At 33.9% G+C, this 17,217-nt stretch overlaps 2 protein-coding genes and 1 long non-coding RNA gene across 3 annotated transcripts; 1 reads left to right on the top strand and 2 right to left on the bottom strand.

Annotated features, from left to right (window-relative positions):
• Positions 1–2,345: 2,345 nt before the first annotated feature.
• On the bottom strand, positions 2,346–8,723 carry LOC124835172 (mitochondrial import inner membrane translocase subunit TIM10-like). The gene is made up of 6 exons (XM_047310066.2): positions 8,622–8,723; positions 5,094–5,141; positions 4,868–4,920; positions 4,685–4,723; positions 4,420–4,489; positions 2,346–2,615 (listed from the first exon to the last, which is right to left on the bottom strand). The coding sequence occupies exons 2-6, from the start codon at positions 5,133–5,135 to the stop codon at positions 2,565–2,567; spliced, it is 255 nt and encodes an 84-aa protein (XP_047166022.2). The 5' UTR covers positions 5,136–5,141; positions 8,622–8,723; the 3' UTR covers positions 2,346–2,564.
• Positions 5,950–8,539, top strand: LOC148204498 (uncharacterized). Its single transcript, XR_015780248.1, has 3 exons — positions 5,950–6,435; positions 6,605–8,041; positions 8,132–8,539. It is a non-coding gene; the product is annotated as an uncharacterized LOC148204498 (long non-coding RNA).
• A 312-nt stretch (positions 8,724–9,035) lies between the features above and the next one.
• LOC124835173 (acetyl-CoA acetyltransferase 2) lies at positions 9,036–13,264 on the bottom strand. The gene is made up of 13 exons (XM_088092889.1): positions 13,108–13,264; positions 12,656–12,720; positions 12,357–12,455; positions 12,101–12,274; positions 11,905–12,010; positions 11,687–11,825; positions 11,460–11,603; positions 11,008–11,093; positions 10,335–10,434; positions 10,079–10,189; positions 9,958–9,999; positions 9,527–9,613; positions 9,036–9,410 (listed from the first exon to the last, which is right to left on the bottom strand). Exons 2-13 carry the CDS (start codon positions 12,699–12,701, stop codon positions 9,321–9,323), a joined length of 1,224 nt encoding a protein of 407 aa, XP_087949015.1. The 5' UTR covers positions 12,702–12,720; positions 13,108–13,264; the 3' UTR covers positions 9,036–9,320.
• Positions 13,265–17,217: the final 3,953 nt, after the last annotated feature.

The raw sequence follows: 17,217 nt of genomic DNA, 5'->3' as shown, positions 1-17,217 counted from the left end.
ATTTGGCCCTAACCCATGTGGGTTGGGGCCAAAAAAGCCCACAGGGCCAAAAAAAACTCTTTATTAAAAAAGCCCACAGGGCTAAAAGCCCCTAAAGCCCTATAGGCCAGGGCCAGCCCATGGGCTTTCCTTTTTACAAAATTTAACGTCCAGAAACATAATATTATCATACAAGTAATCACAAATCATGTGTATTTTTTATCCAGCTTTCATTTTATCTTTGTTAGTAATAACTTATAACTATAATTGATTCATGTGTAATTATATTTTTTTACCAATAAAATTAATTTTCTACTTCATAACTGTTTCTATATTAATTAGTTTAATAATAATGCTTTTATACAATTATTCCTTAATTTCCAAATTTTGTTTTGATAATTTTTTCATCTTAATTTTGGTTTGTAAATTTGACGGTTCAGAGATATCCACATAAAATAGGTTTAAAAGTTAAAAAATTTAATTTAATTTGTAAAATTTTGATGGACTAACGAATTTATTTATAGATGGTAATCTATTTTGTCACTAGTTTAAATCAATATCATTCGATTAAGATTTGTGATCAAAATTACATTATTTTTAATTGGTGTGAACATGTTAAAATTTTGACTTAATAACTTTTTAACTTTTTTAATTTTCCAAATTTAATAAAATTAATATTTATTATTTACAAAGCTATATAATTCTTTTAAAAAAAAATTTATGAAACGTATAATTTAGTCATTTACATCAATTTATATATTTTTATGTCTTTTTCATATATTTTATATTATATTAATTTGTCTTTTTTATTAGTTTCTTGTTAAGAGACATTGATGTAATTTATTTATTATTATAATTATTATAATTTTTATTTATTTTATATGTTAATAATTAAATACAATAATAATTTTAATTTTAGTATTATAAATTATAACATTATATTTATTTAAAAATATTGTATCTATTATTTAATTATTTTTTATTACAATCGACTCAATTATGATAAATAATTCAATAAAAAAGATAAGTATGATTTTAAAATATTAATTTAATCTAAAAGGTTAGAAAAAAAGAATCTGATTTTATAACCACTAGGATTACATCTAGATCTTGTATACTAACATATATGATATTTATAAGAATTTTGTCTAACAAGGATTTTCACTAAAAAGTTAGTTCTTTTATTACGTGAAATTAATTTTAAACTTTACAAAGTTTTGTGGTTTAATTTTTTAATGTATATATATCTATACAAAACATTCAACAAAAGAATTTTATATGTTAAACTATAAAAAATAAAAATTTTACACCGATATTAAAAATTCATCCAATCAGTAGATTTGAATTTAAAATCTATCCATAATTAATATTTCAAATATTTATATAAATATCAGAATTCGATTATTGAAAAATCGAATTTTCAACTGTGTTACTTTTATAATTTCTGTTTTGAAACTTTTTTCATTTTCTTTTAAATAAAAATAATAATAATAATTTTTTTTAACTTTTCAAAATAATAAAATTATATATTTAAAATGTACTTATAATTAAAAAATTATTTTAAATAAGTTTTTATAAAATCAATATTTATACATTTATATTTAATTAAAAAGATATTAAATATCATGTAAATTTTGAAAATTATTGAACTTGTAAAGTAAATAAAAGAAATAACTAAAAAAACATTAAAAGTGAATTAATTTAGTTTGGGGGCTAGCCCCATCCTAACCCTACCCCAGCCCACTTTATGTGAGGCTTTAGGGGTTGGGGCTTTTAAAAAGCCCCCTATTAAGTGGGCTAGAAAATTGGGACTTGATTTTGGAAGGGGTTAGGGTCAACCCATGGGCTAGGGGCTCAAATGACACCTCTAAGTATTTTATAGTAGAATACTGCGTACTCAATCAAAATAGGTACAGCATAAAAATTTTTATACTAAAAAATAATACACTTTTTAAATGATAATTTTACCCTCAAATATAGATTGTCAAATGACTCACCTAGTGCCAAAAAAGTCATTTCGCCTAACTAAATATGGACAAAAGAGAGAAGGGCAGCTTCAGATTTATAAAATTTAAATTTAAGATTTTAATCATCATTTTTATGGCAAGTAACTTGTCATTCCAATTTTACAATTTAACTTATACATACATTTTCAAATAAATTATGTTTAGAATTGTGTTTTTACTCGAAAAAAATCGTATGCAAGTGCATTGTTTGAAGACGAAAACGAAAAACTGCAAAAACGTCGCATGGGGAGAAAGGGCAATGCTGTATGATGACGACTTCAAATAAATGTAACAGAAAAACACTGATAAATTAAAGGTAGAACCATAAAGACATAAATTAGAAACAAAGAATGAACTAAATTAACCAAAATTATTTATATTGTTCACCAATGGCTATAACTCAAAAGCCAATCAATCCTTTTCTTAACAGAACAGACTGACCAAAAAATAGTCATGGACAAAAATAAAAACAAAATAGTCATGGACAAAAATAAAAACCTTGCATGTTTCCTAATTAATGTCATACATGTAGCTCAGTCGCAGGTTGCTAACCGCAAAAGAAAACACAGTAGACTTGGATTACATCGGAGGCTTCCCAGAACCAAGCAGCTGACCAATTAAATTATTCACCTGCCCAAAATAAATCTGCTTAGACAATAGACAATCACTATTTGCAGTTTCCCGTTACATCTTGTTTCGACCGTGTCCGTGAGGACCCTGCAAAACACACAAGCTGTCTTGATGAATAGGCGGGCGGACGTTGTCTGGCGGGCGGACGCCTTTCTCTCCAGCTGATGCGGATCGAGAGACTGCTGCTCCATACTCCAAGTCGGGCGGTCGTCCTCCTACTCCTGGCGCTGCTCCACACTCCAAGCCGGGGGGTCGGTATCTGTCAAAGGCACTCCGACGCTCAAGTCAGTAATATGACAGAGCAATATGTGATGCATGTGTTGCATCGTAAGGAAAGTGGGTCTTGAACTCATACCTGAGACCTTTATTTATACTGATTGTAATGGGCTTTTACCTTTTGGAGGCCTGGAAACGGCCCAATAATACCTTAATCTTCGTTAAGGGCTTTAATGTGTCATTAGTATTTAACCGTGTAGTTAACCAAGCACTGGACGCTCGGTCCTGTCTGCTCACCTGGGCGGACGTTCAGTTCGTGACTGGGCTTGGAGGGTCGCTCGGTCCATGTGCGGCCGCGCGGCATTCACTTGGACGTTCGGTCAATGTTTGCTAAGTACCGGTCGGTACATAACGTTAGTTTGTACGCCCGGACGACAATGACCTTGGACGGGCGGCATTGTGTTAAACGCTCGCGGATGTCTTGGCGTCCGGTCCTATCCTGCTGGTACATGGGCGTCCGCCCTTCCATACCTTTTCGCCAATTAGGATGACTCGGGCGGCCGGTCCGCTAACTAATCGCGGATGTCTTTCCGTACGGCGTCCGGTCTTGCTGTACATAAGTCCCCTGAGCCCGAGCATAAATTTATTATGCAAAGGGGTTTTGTCCCCGCCTGGATGGGTAACATTGGAACACGAGTCGTTCCATGAAAGCTCGCACAACTGTTCTTTTGGACGTTCGGTCTTGATTGGCTGGACGCTCGAATGTTGAATGCCAAATCTGGCTAACGTTGAGGGCGGACGACCGAGACTTCAGGCTTGAAAGCCGGACGGTCGATTGTTGAACATTAGCTTTTACTGTGGTTTATTTAACTGTGTGATGGCGGGTCAGAATGATGGTCGGCCAGATGGACGGTCTGAAGGGTACTCGGCCAGTGACGTCCGGTCATAATGACGGTCAGACAGGATGGGAACCAGTCGATTATGTCGTTCGGTCATACTGAACGCTCGATTTGGGGAGTCGTCCTGGGTGGGCGTTCGGTTTTGTTTGCCCACCTGGATGGACGTTCGCCATTTTGAGCGGACGTTCGTTTCATGAACTGCTGGACGCTCGCCATCTTGGACGGACGTTCGTTTCATGACTGGACGGCTTGACACGGGTGGACGCTTCGTCCTGATGATACATTTGAGCGGACGTTCGTTTCATGAACGGCTGGACGCTCGCCATCTTGGACGGACGTTCGTTTCATGACTGGACGGCTTGACACGGGTGGACGCTTCGTCCTGATGGTACACATCTTAAGCAAAAACCATTTTGAAGTCAGAAATTCTGTCACCCACATACAATTTATTTGGCTTCCCTTGCATGAAATTATCAAGACTATTCTCAAAATCTAAACAAGAATTTTCAAAGAGAGCAAGCATCTAACCAAGTACTCTCTGAAACCCCACTAAGATTTCATCATAAAACATCCATCTGAGAAAACTATCTTATAGGATAATATTATGTTTGGCGAGAAAATAACAAAATGACAGACAACTCAAAAAGTGTCAGTGATAGATCCGAAAGTAAAGTTAAGCAAAATCTTACCTGCCAGTATTTAGAAACACAGCGGTCAATGCAACTATTTTCACCCATATTTAGCTCAGACTCCTTGTACCTGAGAAGAAAAGGTGATAAACAGATATTATAATGACATTCACAATGGCCATCATCAAAATAATGCAGCAGCGGATAGCTGAGAAATAAGAAACTAATTTACAAATTGACTGGACTTGACTGGATGGCATTTAAAGAGCATCAAACATGACAGTTTCTCAAGCAGTTAATAAAATTAGAGAAGAGTTTCCCCCACCTTTCGTCAACACACTTTTTGAAACAGGTCTGGGTCATCCTGAATGGTAAAAGTAACAAAGCATTAGCCAAATGAATTATTATGCCACCGATGAATCTTCTCAAACAAAAAGCAGCTATATTCTACATTATACTTGCTAACAGCAGCAAAACTATCAAGGCAGGCAAGAACAGAGAAACCTACTTGTTGAATAATTCGACCCTATATTCCATCTCCTTTTCAGCCATTCCAAATATCTGTTCCATTATCACATGAATGATTCAAACACATCCAAAAATAAGAAATACTAAATAATCAAATAACACCGAAAAGGCCCAAAGTTGAAGTTGAAATTAGTTTGAAATTATCAGATAACATCAATCACAAGATTAATTTTTCCAAATTTGGAGAAATAGAAAGGAATACCTACCTGTTCTTTTTCAAAGGCAGAAGGTGAGCTATTGGCAGCCATTGTAGTCTGAAATAAGATAACAGACTATTAGAATTGGATTGGTGTTGAAGGCTTAAGACGAAGGGCATCATCGTGTAGATTTCGTTATTTCTAATTGCAACGGTTTACAACCAAACAAATGTCCACTATTGATTCCTTATCAAATTTATGTATCATCTTCACCTAGAATTGTCATATTATATTTCGCACAAGTCATGTTAATAAGAACACAGGCGATCCTTGTACACTGAGATTTGACTAATTCGAGAATTAAAAGCATGTGAACTGGATCAACCAGATGCCGAGAGAAACTTATGTCTACAATTTGGGATGAAAAGTTTGCAGAGTAAACCAAAAAAAAAAAATGAACACTGAACAACAAAAACATGAAGAATTTCTTGAAACCCTCCCAACATATCACCAAGAACTAAATGATTGAGAAGCAAACAAAATCATGGTCATGATTTTCAGCTAGAGTCATTCAGCACTTCATCTAACAACTTTTCTTTTCAAGTCAGGATACACCATGCTTCTCACTTGAGCACAAAACACTACCTACGAAGTCCAAAATTTTCCATGTTTGTAATCAATTTAATCTTCCTTGTTGTTCATATCTAGCATAATGACCAGTGTCAAGTATAAATACAAATCTCCAACCAGCCAAATCATCCATCCTCTCCTCCCCACGACTCAAAAACGACATCTCAAGAAGATTAAAAGTGGAATTATATGAACAAAGGGTTATTTCAATCTTCCATGGTGTAGTCTATACGCGAAACTTAGTCCAATAGAAACAACGTGAATGGAATAGGATTTCAAAAAGGCCATTGACTAAAGCTCATGCCAGTACCAATATTTGTTCAACAAATATTTCAGTGGCTAAAATCCCCAACTCACTTCAAATTAACTTACGGAAATCATACAACTCTGCGATCATAGACACACTACTTTTAAACTAAAATGGGCATATATGAGAGGCTTCACAGAAGCAAAACAGGTAGGTTCTGAATTTTGCTTGTTGCCAAAAAAATAAAATACTGTTTTCCATTCTCACTTGACTTGTAGTCCTAGGTGGTGGAAACAAATTAGTGTTTTATTTTATCAAATTGGTCTTGGTCATGTTTCTGTTTGTGTTTTTGTGCTGTAGCTGAACTGAGAATTTTTTAACATTCATTAGAAAATTAGAAGAAGGAAAACTGCCTCATGGTTAAGAGAGTCTGTATTGCAGCTTGGTCCAACTTTCATTAAACTTGGTCAGTTGTCATCAACAAGGTCGGATCTGTTTCCACGTGAATTTGTGGATGAGCTCGTAAAATTGCAGGTATTTCTTCTGTCATTTTCAGGATCATCATCATAGACATTTCCTATTTTTTGTTAATAAACGAAAAGGGCTAGTTTTTTTGAGTAAATAGAGTGAATTCATCAATATTTATTTATATTTTGGACTAGTATACAAGAGTTTTACTTGATAACAATATAACATTGTACAGGACATGGTTCCTGCCTTCTCTCCTGAGAAAGCAAGAAAATTTATTGAGAGTGAATTAGGAGCTTCCATTGACATGTTATTTAAAGAGTTTGAAGATCGACCAATTGCCTCTGCTAGTCTCGGTCAGGTGTTTGATTTATATTTTCGTTAAATTGAAAATTTGACTTACACTTTTAAATTACTGCTGTTATTAATATGGTAACATGAATTCCGGGGACACATATTTGTAGGTTCATCGTGCTATTCTGCATAATGGAGAAAAAGTAGTAGTCAAAGTTCAAAGGCCAGTTCTGAAGAAGCTTTTCGACATTGATTTGAGTAAGTTGTGCACATTTTGTTTCGTGAATGATTTTGTTTGTTATTCTGACATGTTTGCTTGCTCTATCCAGAAAACTTAAAACTGATCGCAGAGTATTTCCAGAGAAATGAAGCTTTTGGGGGTCCACTCAGAGATTGGATTGGAATATATGAAGAATGTGCAACGTAAGTAATAAGCTTTGAAGTATATCGTTATGGAGATTTCATGAAGTAAATCATATGTTAAATTAACGTCATTGCATATCAGTAATTTCACCTTCTATTATTCCAATGCTTTCTACAATTTACAGTGTTTCTGTTAGGAACCTTTTTAAGAATCCTATCTATCTCCCTTACTCTCACACCTCAGTACTCTAACAGAAAGCAATTGAAAAAGAAATGATTTGTATTCACATCCAAGAATCAAGAATACAATTGGGAAACCAGGAGCTTAACCTCCCTCACCAAGTCTAAACTGGTCTGTAACTCAAGAGTAAAAATCTGTCCAACTGAAAACAATAACAGAGGTCCTTTTACAGAGACCTTCTTCCCGCCCCACTTAACTGTTTACAGTTAAGTACTCTGCCTCACCTTTCGCCTCTCATAAACCCTCCAATTCCTAACAGTATGACTCAGCTGTACTTCGAAATTTTGTTTTGTAGCGTTTCATATTTAGTTTTTGTTGCTTTCACGTATAGGTGAAGAAACATTTGAAAAATGGGAAAATTGTTTCTATGGGGTTTGGATTCATTGAGTTTGACTCCCTGAAACTGCTACAAATGTTTGCAGAGATTTGCAGGTATTTACATGTTATTTGCATTTTCAGATCCTAATTCTGCTTCTCATTTTTTAAATTCTATTCTTGTTTTTTGGATCTAGGGGACAGTTTTGGACAGCCGTGCTCTTATTTTACAACCTTGTCATGTCAAGAATGATGCACAGAAACAAAAGACAATTGAGAAGGATAAGAGTTCAACAAAATTGCTCGTAAGAAATGTTGCTTTTGAGGCAACAGAGAAGGATCTAAGACGATTGTTTAGCCCCTTTGGCCAGGTGATTAATTGTAGAGTATGTTACTTAGCAGGAGGCACAAAATGCTCTCAAAGCACTTTCAAGCACCCATCTCTATGGGAGACATCTGGTAAGTCAAACAAAATCTTGCATTTGATAACTTTAGTGAATCCACTTGTGTTCTTCCAAGTACTTTAGAACTAATAGCCACTATTTTCAGGTGATAGAGAGAGCGAAAGAAGGTGAGAGTTTGGAAGAACTGCGAGCACGAACAGCTTCTCAATTTAGTGACAACAACAACGGATTTCAAGCTATTAAATTATCCAAGAAAAGAATGGACGTTGACATCTTAGATGAAGGGAAGATGAAGTTTGGAAGATTTGATGACTAAACAGTTTTTGTGCATATGTCCTGAAAATTCTGGGATCACAATTTTGTCATAGGTTCTAAGATATCGCATACCATCTCAAGTGTTAAACAGCTTCTAACATTAGTTTTGTATTCTGTATCCATAATTCAATCTCCTATAAAATTTTGTTCTCTTATTTACACTAAACTAAAATCCTCGAAATCATAACAAGTTTTAAGTACATGCAGAGGCAAACACTGAACAAGAAAGAGGAGGTGATTAACTAACAATGAAATCAGAAAAATAACACTGAGTAAGAGAGATTCTAATATAATGAACACATTTCAAAACTAAAACTCACAACACAATAGAACGATCCGGCCTTCAATCCCAAATCTTCTAACTTCGTACGAAAATTTCGAGAAATTTGAGTTGAGAAACCAGGAAAAGAGGCTAAAAATAAAATAAAGGTTTAATCCTTTTTTACGTCCTTATTTGTGTAGGAATGTCTCATATAGGTCCTCGTTTTCTAAAGTGTATCAAAATGGTCCTTAATTTTGAAAATTGATATCAATTTAGTCCTTTTCGTTAAGTTGGCTGGACGGCGTTAAAAAAAGTGATGAGTGGGATGCTGAGATGACGAACGAACGCTCGTCCACCACCGAAGTAACGCTCGTCCACCAGCGAACGAACTCTCGGCCACCAGCGAACGAGATCAAGAATTTTTGTAATGTTGTACTTGGAATAAGAGGCTTGAAAAGATTCACTCCAACTCTAAACCAAAAATCAAATTACGACAGAAAAATGTGTAAACCATAAATCAAATTACGCCAGTAACATATAACAGAAAGCTTTTCTTTTTTTTATTGCTGAATGATCTATTTGGATACTAAGAAAACTTCACGTTCACAGTATCTAAGACTAAAACCTAACAATTATGTAGCTAAATTTCGGTCCACCCTTCCCGTCTGGTGCGTAATACATTTGGAATCTGCATGTACGGTGATGAAGGAAGCAGGATCTTTGAGCTTTGCACGAAACGCTGGCTCTGAAAAAGGGCTTACAAAAGCTCAACAACAAGGGCAGATGCACCTCCTCCTCCGTTGCAAATGCCACCGACTCCGTACTTCCCATTCTTCTGCTTCAATACCTGCAGTATATAACTTTTCGATTAACTGAATCCAAAAACAACATTCAATATTATGGAAAAGACCGAACATGGTACTCTATATTGTAAAATAACAAAGTTTTGAACAGAGCATATACCCCCAAAAGCGTCACCAGAATGCGAGCACCACTGCAACCGAGAGGATGACCCAGTGCAACAGCTCCACCATGTACATTTACTTTTTCCTGCAAAATAATAGTTACTTGAGTGAAAGGAATAAATGGCAGGGTACAGCCATTAATGATCGCGGTTAAGTTAAATTATGGATTATAGAAAAACATCTAACATGTTCAGCACTATGCAAAGATGGGTTTGAAGCCTACGACAGCATACATTCTTTAAGATAATTAGAGATACGGCCATTAATGGCCACAATAATGTTAAATTATGGGTTGTAGACAAATTGTAGCATGCTCTGCACTATGCAAAGAGGGATTCGGGACCTACAACAGCATCCACTCTTCAAGACAGTCAACAGAAAACACTATAGGATTACAACTTTCACTCGATGACACAGAGAAGAACTTACCGAATTTAGTCCAAGAAGTTTTTGGTTTGCAAGAGCCACAACCTATGGACAGTAATATGAACAGTTAAAATCTATAGCAGCATGAATTGAAAAAGTACTACAATTCACCAGTAATTCCTACCGCAAAAGCTTCATTAATTTCGTAAAAGTCAATTTGTGAAGCCTCCAACCCTGAATTGGAAATGGCTTTGGGAATGGCAAGGGATGGAGCCGTCGTAAATAACTCTGGTTCCTGCACAGCCCAAACTTATGAGTATGAAATTATACTAATAATATAACAAATGCTAGAAATAGTGTGAATACCGGTATCGTTTTTTCTATTTCTTATTTCTTATGGTCTGAAGATGTAGTTCATATTTAAAATATATTTCATGTACCTGAGCAGCGTCAGCAAATCCAGTGATTTTTGCAATAACTTGAAGCCCAAGCTTCAGTGCCTTCTCTCCACTCACCAAAACTAATGCAGCAGCACCATCACTGTTGGAAAGAGCATTTTCATTTTTATTAAAATATTAAACTAATGATGGCTGCTAATTATCATTTGAGAATTTAAATTAATGATAAATGAATACACAAAGAAACATATAAAATATTAAATATGTCTAAATACAACTCTAACTGAATCACTTGTGGCTCAAAGATAATATAGGCAAAAATACTTGTCTTCCTGACGACATTCTTTGCTATCTATACTACCAGGAGAACGAGGCAGATTTACAAGCATTGTTCTTCCCCATACTACCCCTTAGTCCAACACATATAAGAGATTTATATAGTGGAAAGTCCATTTTTTATAAGAATAAGATAAGAAAATTTAAACCATACAACAATATATGGATGGACCATACAATACAACCACATGGATGGTCAGTATTAAAAGTTTTTAAGTTCACATAACAAATTAAAAAAATCATTTGACAGTTTAAAACTACTCACATGACTAGGGGGACTTTTAAATTTTTATCATTCATAATAACATCAAATGGTGAGTAAGTAGCATCCAAATCGTTAAACATTAAAAAAGTTAGCAAATTTTGATAACATATTAACCTTATGCTGGAAGCATTGCCAGCAGTAACAGAACCTCCGGTCTCCTTGAAACTTGGACGAAGTTTGCGTAACTTGGCAGCATCAAACTGGCATAGGAAAAAGAAAATATAACAATATATTAACTTGTATTCGACAGCAAGTATAAACAAATCTATTGACTATAAACTTACTAAATTTTTGCAGCTAGAAGCTGTATAAAAGTGTTGTTTATGAGGAGGAAAAAAAAATTAAATTCCAATCCCAACTCCTGATTAATTGTTTACCTTAATAGACCTGGACATATTCACAATATTATCCAATATCCATATAACTCATGCTTAGAAAACCTATGGCGTTCAAACATATTTCAGACTCATGAAACTGGGAAATATTATTAGATAAACAAGTGTTTTTGTAGGCTAAACTACTATTCATACAAGTATTACCATGTTTCAACTTATTTATGGGGTTACCTTTCCTATGCCTTCATCCCTATCAACAACTGTTGAAGGTTTTCCCCTTCCACCAGAGACTTCAACTGGAACAATTTCCCATTTAAAGGCACCACTATCTTGGGCAGCAATTCCACGTTCAAAACTCTGAATCGCATAGTTGTCCTGAGGGAAAAACAGAGACATCACAAAAGTTTATTACAATAATTCTGCTAAAATCTTTCTAAAAAGACAATAATCCTAAATACCTGGTCTTCTCTTGTAAATGCATGGTTATCTGCACATAGCTCAGCACACACTCCCATCCCAACATCCTTATAGACATCCCATAACCCATCTTTCAACATCCCATCAACAAGTGAATCATGCCCGAGGCGCGATCCTTTCCTGAAGTTTTACTACTGAATCAGTTTTTGCCACAACTAGAACCAATCTTAAAGAGAGTCAAATTAAATGCAATATTGACCTTGCTTCAGCCAGGTACTTAGGTACATTAGACATGCTTTCCATACCACCAGCCACAACAACATCATTTGTGCCTAATTGAATACTCTGGGCTGCAAGCATTGTAGCTGCAATAACCAGAACAAATTTAATGTCCTTTTTCTATATTTTAAAAACATAAAATGATACAAATAGAATTCTCTTAACAATAAACCCACCTTTCATTCCTGATGCACAAACTTTGTTAACAGTAGTGCAGACTACTGAATTGGGTATTCCTGCTCCAAGAGCAGCTTGTCTTGCAGGAGCTTGCCCCAAATTAGCACTAAGAACATTTCCGAAAATTACTTCTTCCACAAGGGATGGATCAACATTAGCCCTTTTAAGAGCAGCTGCGTATCAATGAAAAAAACATGTAAACATGACAAGATCAAATGCAATGTAATGAGCACTGAAATATGGTTCCATAGTTACCTTCAATGGCTATAGAGCCTAGCTTAGTGGCAGATAGAGATGACAGAGTACCAAGAAATCCACCCATCGGCGTACGTGCAACACCAACAATGCAAACATCTACAGAAATCAAACATAGAAGATCAACTAACGCTTTAATTTTTTTTTTCTTTCGTTATGATTGTGCCTGACGGATCAAACGAACTGTTTTACAGAGGAAACTTTACGAGGTGAAATAAAGGGAATATAAACAGCGCGATACATCAATATACTCTAATTCGAAAGTGTAAGTAGGTAATCCAAAATATTTTATGAACGACCTCGGGGTTTTATGTAATCTGAAGAAGCTGCAGCTGCTGGCGCCATTGATAGATGAAAACGGAGTCTGTGATCCAAAACATTAAACACGGAGAGATTTAGGCTTAATTAGAAAACGAAGATACATAATATTTGAGAACTGATTTCAAGTTCGGAGGATACAAGAATCATCAAAACTGATTATCAAAGCACAAATCAACCTCTTAGCGGTTAAACATTCGGAAATTGAAAAATACGAAAAAGCAGAACGAGATTGTACGACTGCTCCTCGTTCGTTGTTTTCGTATGCAAGCAAATAATATGCAATGAAAGATGACGATGAGAGAAGCGAGGGGGAAATGGAGATCTAGGAGAGAATCAGGAGTAAAAAATAAAAGATGAAGAAACAGATAAAAGCTGATGCATGCATCAAATGGATCTGAAGAAAATTGAGGAAAGAAAGTTTGGAATATACCTTTGTTAGCTAAGTGTTTGTTGTTTGGTGGAAGGAGCAGTGAGAAGACGAAAGAGGAGTGAAGAGCGAATGAAAATGGGTGATGCGTGAGCTTATATATGGCGTGGTGGAAGACGCCACGAGTTACACGCGCCTTTCAATGCATACTATTGCTTAACGTGTTACTGGACAAGGCCAAGCACAATCCAATCGCTCTTATCTTCTTAACATTCTCATTCATCAACTTCAACTCTGATTCAAATGTGTGTTAGGTAGTAACCAATAATTATAATAATAATAATTATTATTATTATTATTGTTATTATTATTATTGTTATTATTATTATTAACTCAAATTCATTATTAGTGAGATACATTTAAAAACCATTATAATTAGATTAATAATATGAAAAGTTATTAAGAGTGTGTTAAGGTTGATTACGTTATATTGTTAATATAATGATGATTATGGTGTGCGAAAATGCAAGATAGAAAAAATTGATTTTGATACTCTTTATTTTGGTAAGTAATTAATTTGTAACATGAAACAAAGACATTACAATAATGGTTTATTAAAAATAATTAATTTAAGGTAATTTGGTGTTCAAGAATGATTTAAGTGGAGAGTTTAAATTAAAGACTGTTATTGCATATAAAATTTAAAATGCGACCCATGCGATGCACACTTATTACTTTTTTAATTTCCGTAAAAGGACACACATGCAACCTTAGTCCACCTACCAACATATTAAACAATTTATTTTTAAAACACAATCTTATTCAAATTAATATATCTCAACTTAATAGAAAATATGTAAAATTTGATCAAATTTATTTATAATATAAATAAAAAACGATTTAGTTTAAAAAAGATGCATGCATGTTACATAGATGTGGATGGGGGGCAGGGTACAGATAGAAAGCTTCACATGTCTTCTTTCCACGGTGGAAACTTAATTTGACTATAGGATAAAATATTTTTTAAATGAATGACTCATTTTTTCTCCCTTCTTGTGGGTTTATACGAGGTTTAATTGAATGATTGATTTTTTATTATCTGCATTGATCTTAATCAAGATTTTATGGATAGTAATTGACTTGGCTTAGATGATTTCTTTTTAATTGACCATAAATTAAGCTTCTCCAAATTAATTTTTATAAACTGATATCTAAGACTACCACTTCAAGTAAAACTTGTTTGATTGACTCATTTAAGTCATCATAGGTTGATTTCTTAGATAATCCTTATCAATCATCCTTATCAAACAATATGATCGTTTGGTTACATAATGATCATGACCAACAATTATAGTATAATTAGGTTAATAATAATAATAACAAATCAACCTCTTAACATTGATTAATATATAATTACATCGTTATAGGTCTACATAAAGATAAAATGTTCATCATAACTATTATATACAAAAGTATAAAGTTTGACTTATACATACATATACACATAATATATATTATTACATTAATAGTTAATCCATCAAACATACACTAATTATCAATAGATAATCTTTCATAGGTACCTTTCAAAATAGAATAACTAATGATCCATTAACAATCTTTAATGATGACAAACAAATTATAATTTAGTTTCCGGTTTTGAAAATAATTAATTTTCTATTAATCCCCGGGCTCGTAATATCTTTAAAGTATTGATTAATGAATTATTGTTTTTTTCTTTATCGACTACATTATTATTAGGTTTAATCCTTTTCGACATCCCTATTTATGTACGAATGTCTCAGATGGGTCCTCGTTTTCTAAAGTGTATCAAAATGGTCCTTAATTTTGAAAATTGATATCAATTGAGTCCTTTCCGTTAAGTTGGCTGGACGGCGTTAAAAAAATTGATGAGTGGATGCTGAGATGACGAATGAACGCTCGTCCACCAGCGAACGAACGCTCGTCCATCAGCGAACGAACGCTCGTCGACCACCGAACAAACGGTCCTCCAGTGTGGAACGAACGGTCGTCCAGCAGTAAGAGGTCGACGAGCGTTCGTTCTCTGGTGGACGAGCGTTCGTTCGCTGGTGGACGAGCGTTCGTTCGCTGGTGGACGAGCGTTCGTTCGTCATCTCAGCATCCACTCATCAATTTTTTTAACGCCGTCCAGCCAACTTAACGGAAAGGACTCAATTGATATCAATTTTCAAAATTAAGGACCATTTTGATACACTTTAAAAAACGAGGACCCATCTGGGACATTCGTACATAAATAGGGATGTCGAAAATGATTAAACCTTATTATTACTATACTTCACTTTAAAGAAAAACATTAAATGGCTTTTTTGAATTTTTAACACAAACGCTACTCTCCCGATAAAAAAATTACCTTTTATTTTTCATATTGTGAATATAAACACAAATAAAAAATACTTAAAAAATGAAAAATCATGGTGATGAGCACTATTACTTATTAAAAATAGTCAATTTGTATAGGAAGAAAGGAAAATATAAATAATGAAGTGAAAAAAAACACATAAGGTAATTAAAAATAAATAAGATGTAGAATAAAAAATATTTAATTTAAGACAGTGAGTTTGAGTATGAATAAGTAAGAATTACAATATGAAGTTGTCTATTGAAGTTAAATTTAAACTTAAAAACAATACAAATAGCGCTAGATTAAAAAAGAAGATAAATACCTAATAAGTGTAGAAATAAAAATATAAGAAGATTGATTTAAAACGAGTAACAAAGGAAATTTTGAACTAGTTTGTAATTAGATTAAGAGTGAAATTAAAATTAAGAAATATATTTAGTAGAAATAATTCATTTAAGAATAATTTCTAATAATAATTTAAAGGTTTAATCCTTTTCGACATCCCTATTTATGTACGAATGTCTCAGATGGGTCCTCCTTTTCTAAAGTGTATCAAAATGGTCCTTAATTTTGAAAATTGATATCAATTGAGTCCTTTCCGTTAAGTTGGCTGGACGACGTTAAAAAAATTGATGAGTGGATGCTGAGATGACGAACGAACGCTCGTCCACCAGCGAACGAACACTCGTCCATCAGCGAATGAACGCTCGTCGACCACCGAACGAACGGTCATCCAGTGTGGAACGAACGGTCGTCCAGCAGTAAGAAGTCGACGAGCGTTCGTTCGCTGGTGGACGAGCGTTCGTTCGCTGGTGGACGAGCGTTCGTTCGTCATCTCAGCATCCACTCATCAATTTTTTTAACACCGTCCAGCCAACTTAACGGAAAAGACTCAATTGATATCAATTTTCAAAATTAAGGACCATTTTGATATACTTTAAAAAACGAGGACCCATCTGAGACATTCGTACATAAATAGGGATGTCGAAAAGGATTAAACGATTGAAAACTGTTTCTAAAAATGCTACAACTTAAAAAGATATCCACATCTATGCTCTTAAAGTTTATTTAAAGCATAAAAGTATTATTTCTTTACTATAATTTATATTTCTCACCATTAAGAAATGTTATAAATAGTGCGATTGTAGGAGCTATTATTAAATAATTTTGTACAAGTTATTATTAAGCCACATGTCTTGTCTGAATTTATACATTTATAAAATTATTAAATTTTATATAGAATAAATATATATTTATATCAGACTTGTTAAAAAAAATATGATTTTAAAGTGCAGTTTAATGAAATAACTCTACCAATGAAACGGTGGCGTAGCACCCAACGCCTGAGGAAATGCACGTTACTTCAGCCACCCACTTAACTGCTAACTAACTTTTCATGTACTTGTCCCTCTTTTCTAGTACAGTGATGATGGAGACATTACAATTATCTTTTTTAGCAGTGCCATTTATGTGATTTTTTTTCTTTAGAAGTGATATTTATTTTGTTTATTTCTCAATAAATTTTATCTAATTTTTAAAATTTAAAATAGACATTTTTTGTGGCTATATTGTAATAAAAGATACTTACTTCTTTTTTATTTTAATACAATTTTTCTTATTTTACTTTAACTGCTTAACTCAGAAATCAAAATTGTAAAATAAAAAAAGTAGATATAAAAAAATAAACAATTAAACTCATATATTGAAAATATCATAAAATTGTACTGTCACTAAATAATAATCTACCTTGTAAATTATAAATGTTATATTTTTAAGAAGTAATGTTTTTTAAT

This window comes from Vigna umbellata, chromosome 1 (assembly GCF_029865625.1).
Source record: "Vigna umbellata cultivar VRB3 chromosome 1, Vumbellata_1.0, whole genome shotgun sequence".
Taxonomy (NCBI): Eukaryota; Viridiplantae; Streptophyta; class Magnoliopsida; order Fabales; family Fabaceae; genus Vigna; species Vigna umbellata.
This window is presented reverse-complemented; position numbering and strand designations above follow the sequence as displayed.

Bases quoted from the DNA above. Each gene is read 5' to 3' on its own strand.
- LOC124835172 (XM_047310066.2), bottom strand. From the start codon at position 5,135: ATGGCTGCCAATAGCTCACCTTCTGCCTTTGAAAAAGAACAG. The intron at 4,921-5,093 runs GTAGGTATTCCT...ATAATGGAACAG, and splicing joins CTGCCTTTGAAAAAGAACAG to ATATTTGGAATGGCTGAAAA. The intron at 4,724-4,867 runs GTAGGTTTCTCT...TTTACCATTCAG, and splicing joins AGGGTCGAATTATTCAACAA to GATGACCCAGACCTGTTTCA.
- LOC124835173 (XM_088092889.1), bottom strand. From the start codon at position 12,701: ATGGCGCCAGCAGCTGCAGCTTCTTCAGATTACATAAAACCCCGAG. The intron at 11,604-11,686 runs GTATTTAGGATT...TTTTTCCCTCAG, and splicing joins CATTTACAAGAGAAGACCAG to GACAACTATGCGATTCAGAG. The intron at 9,411-9,526 runs GTATATGCTCTG...TATATACTGCAG, and splicing joins TTCTGGTGACGCTTTTGGGG to GTATTGAAGCAGAAGAATGG.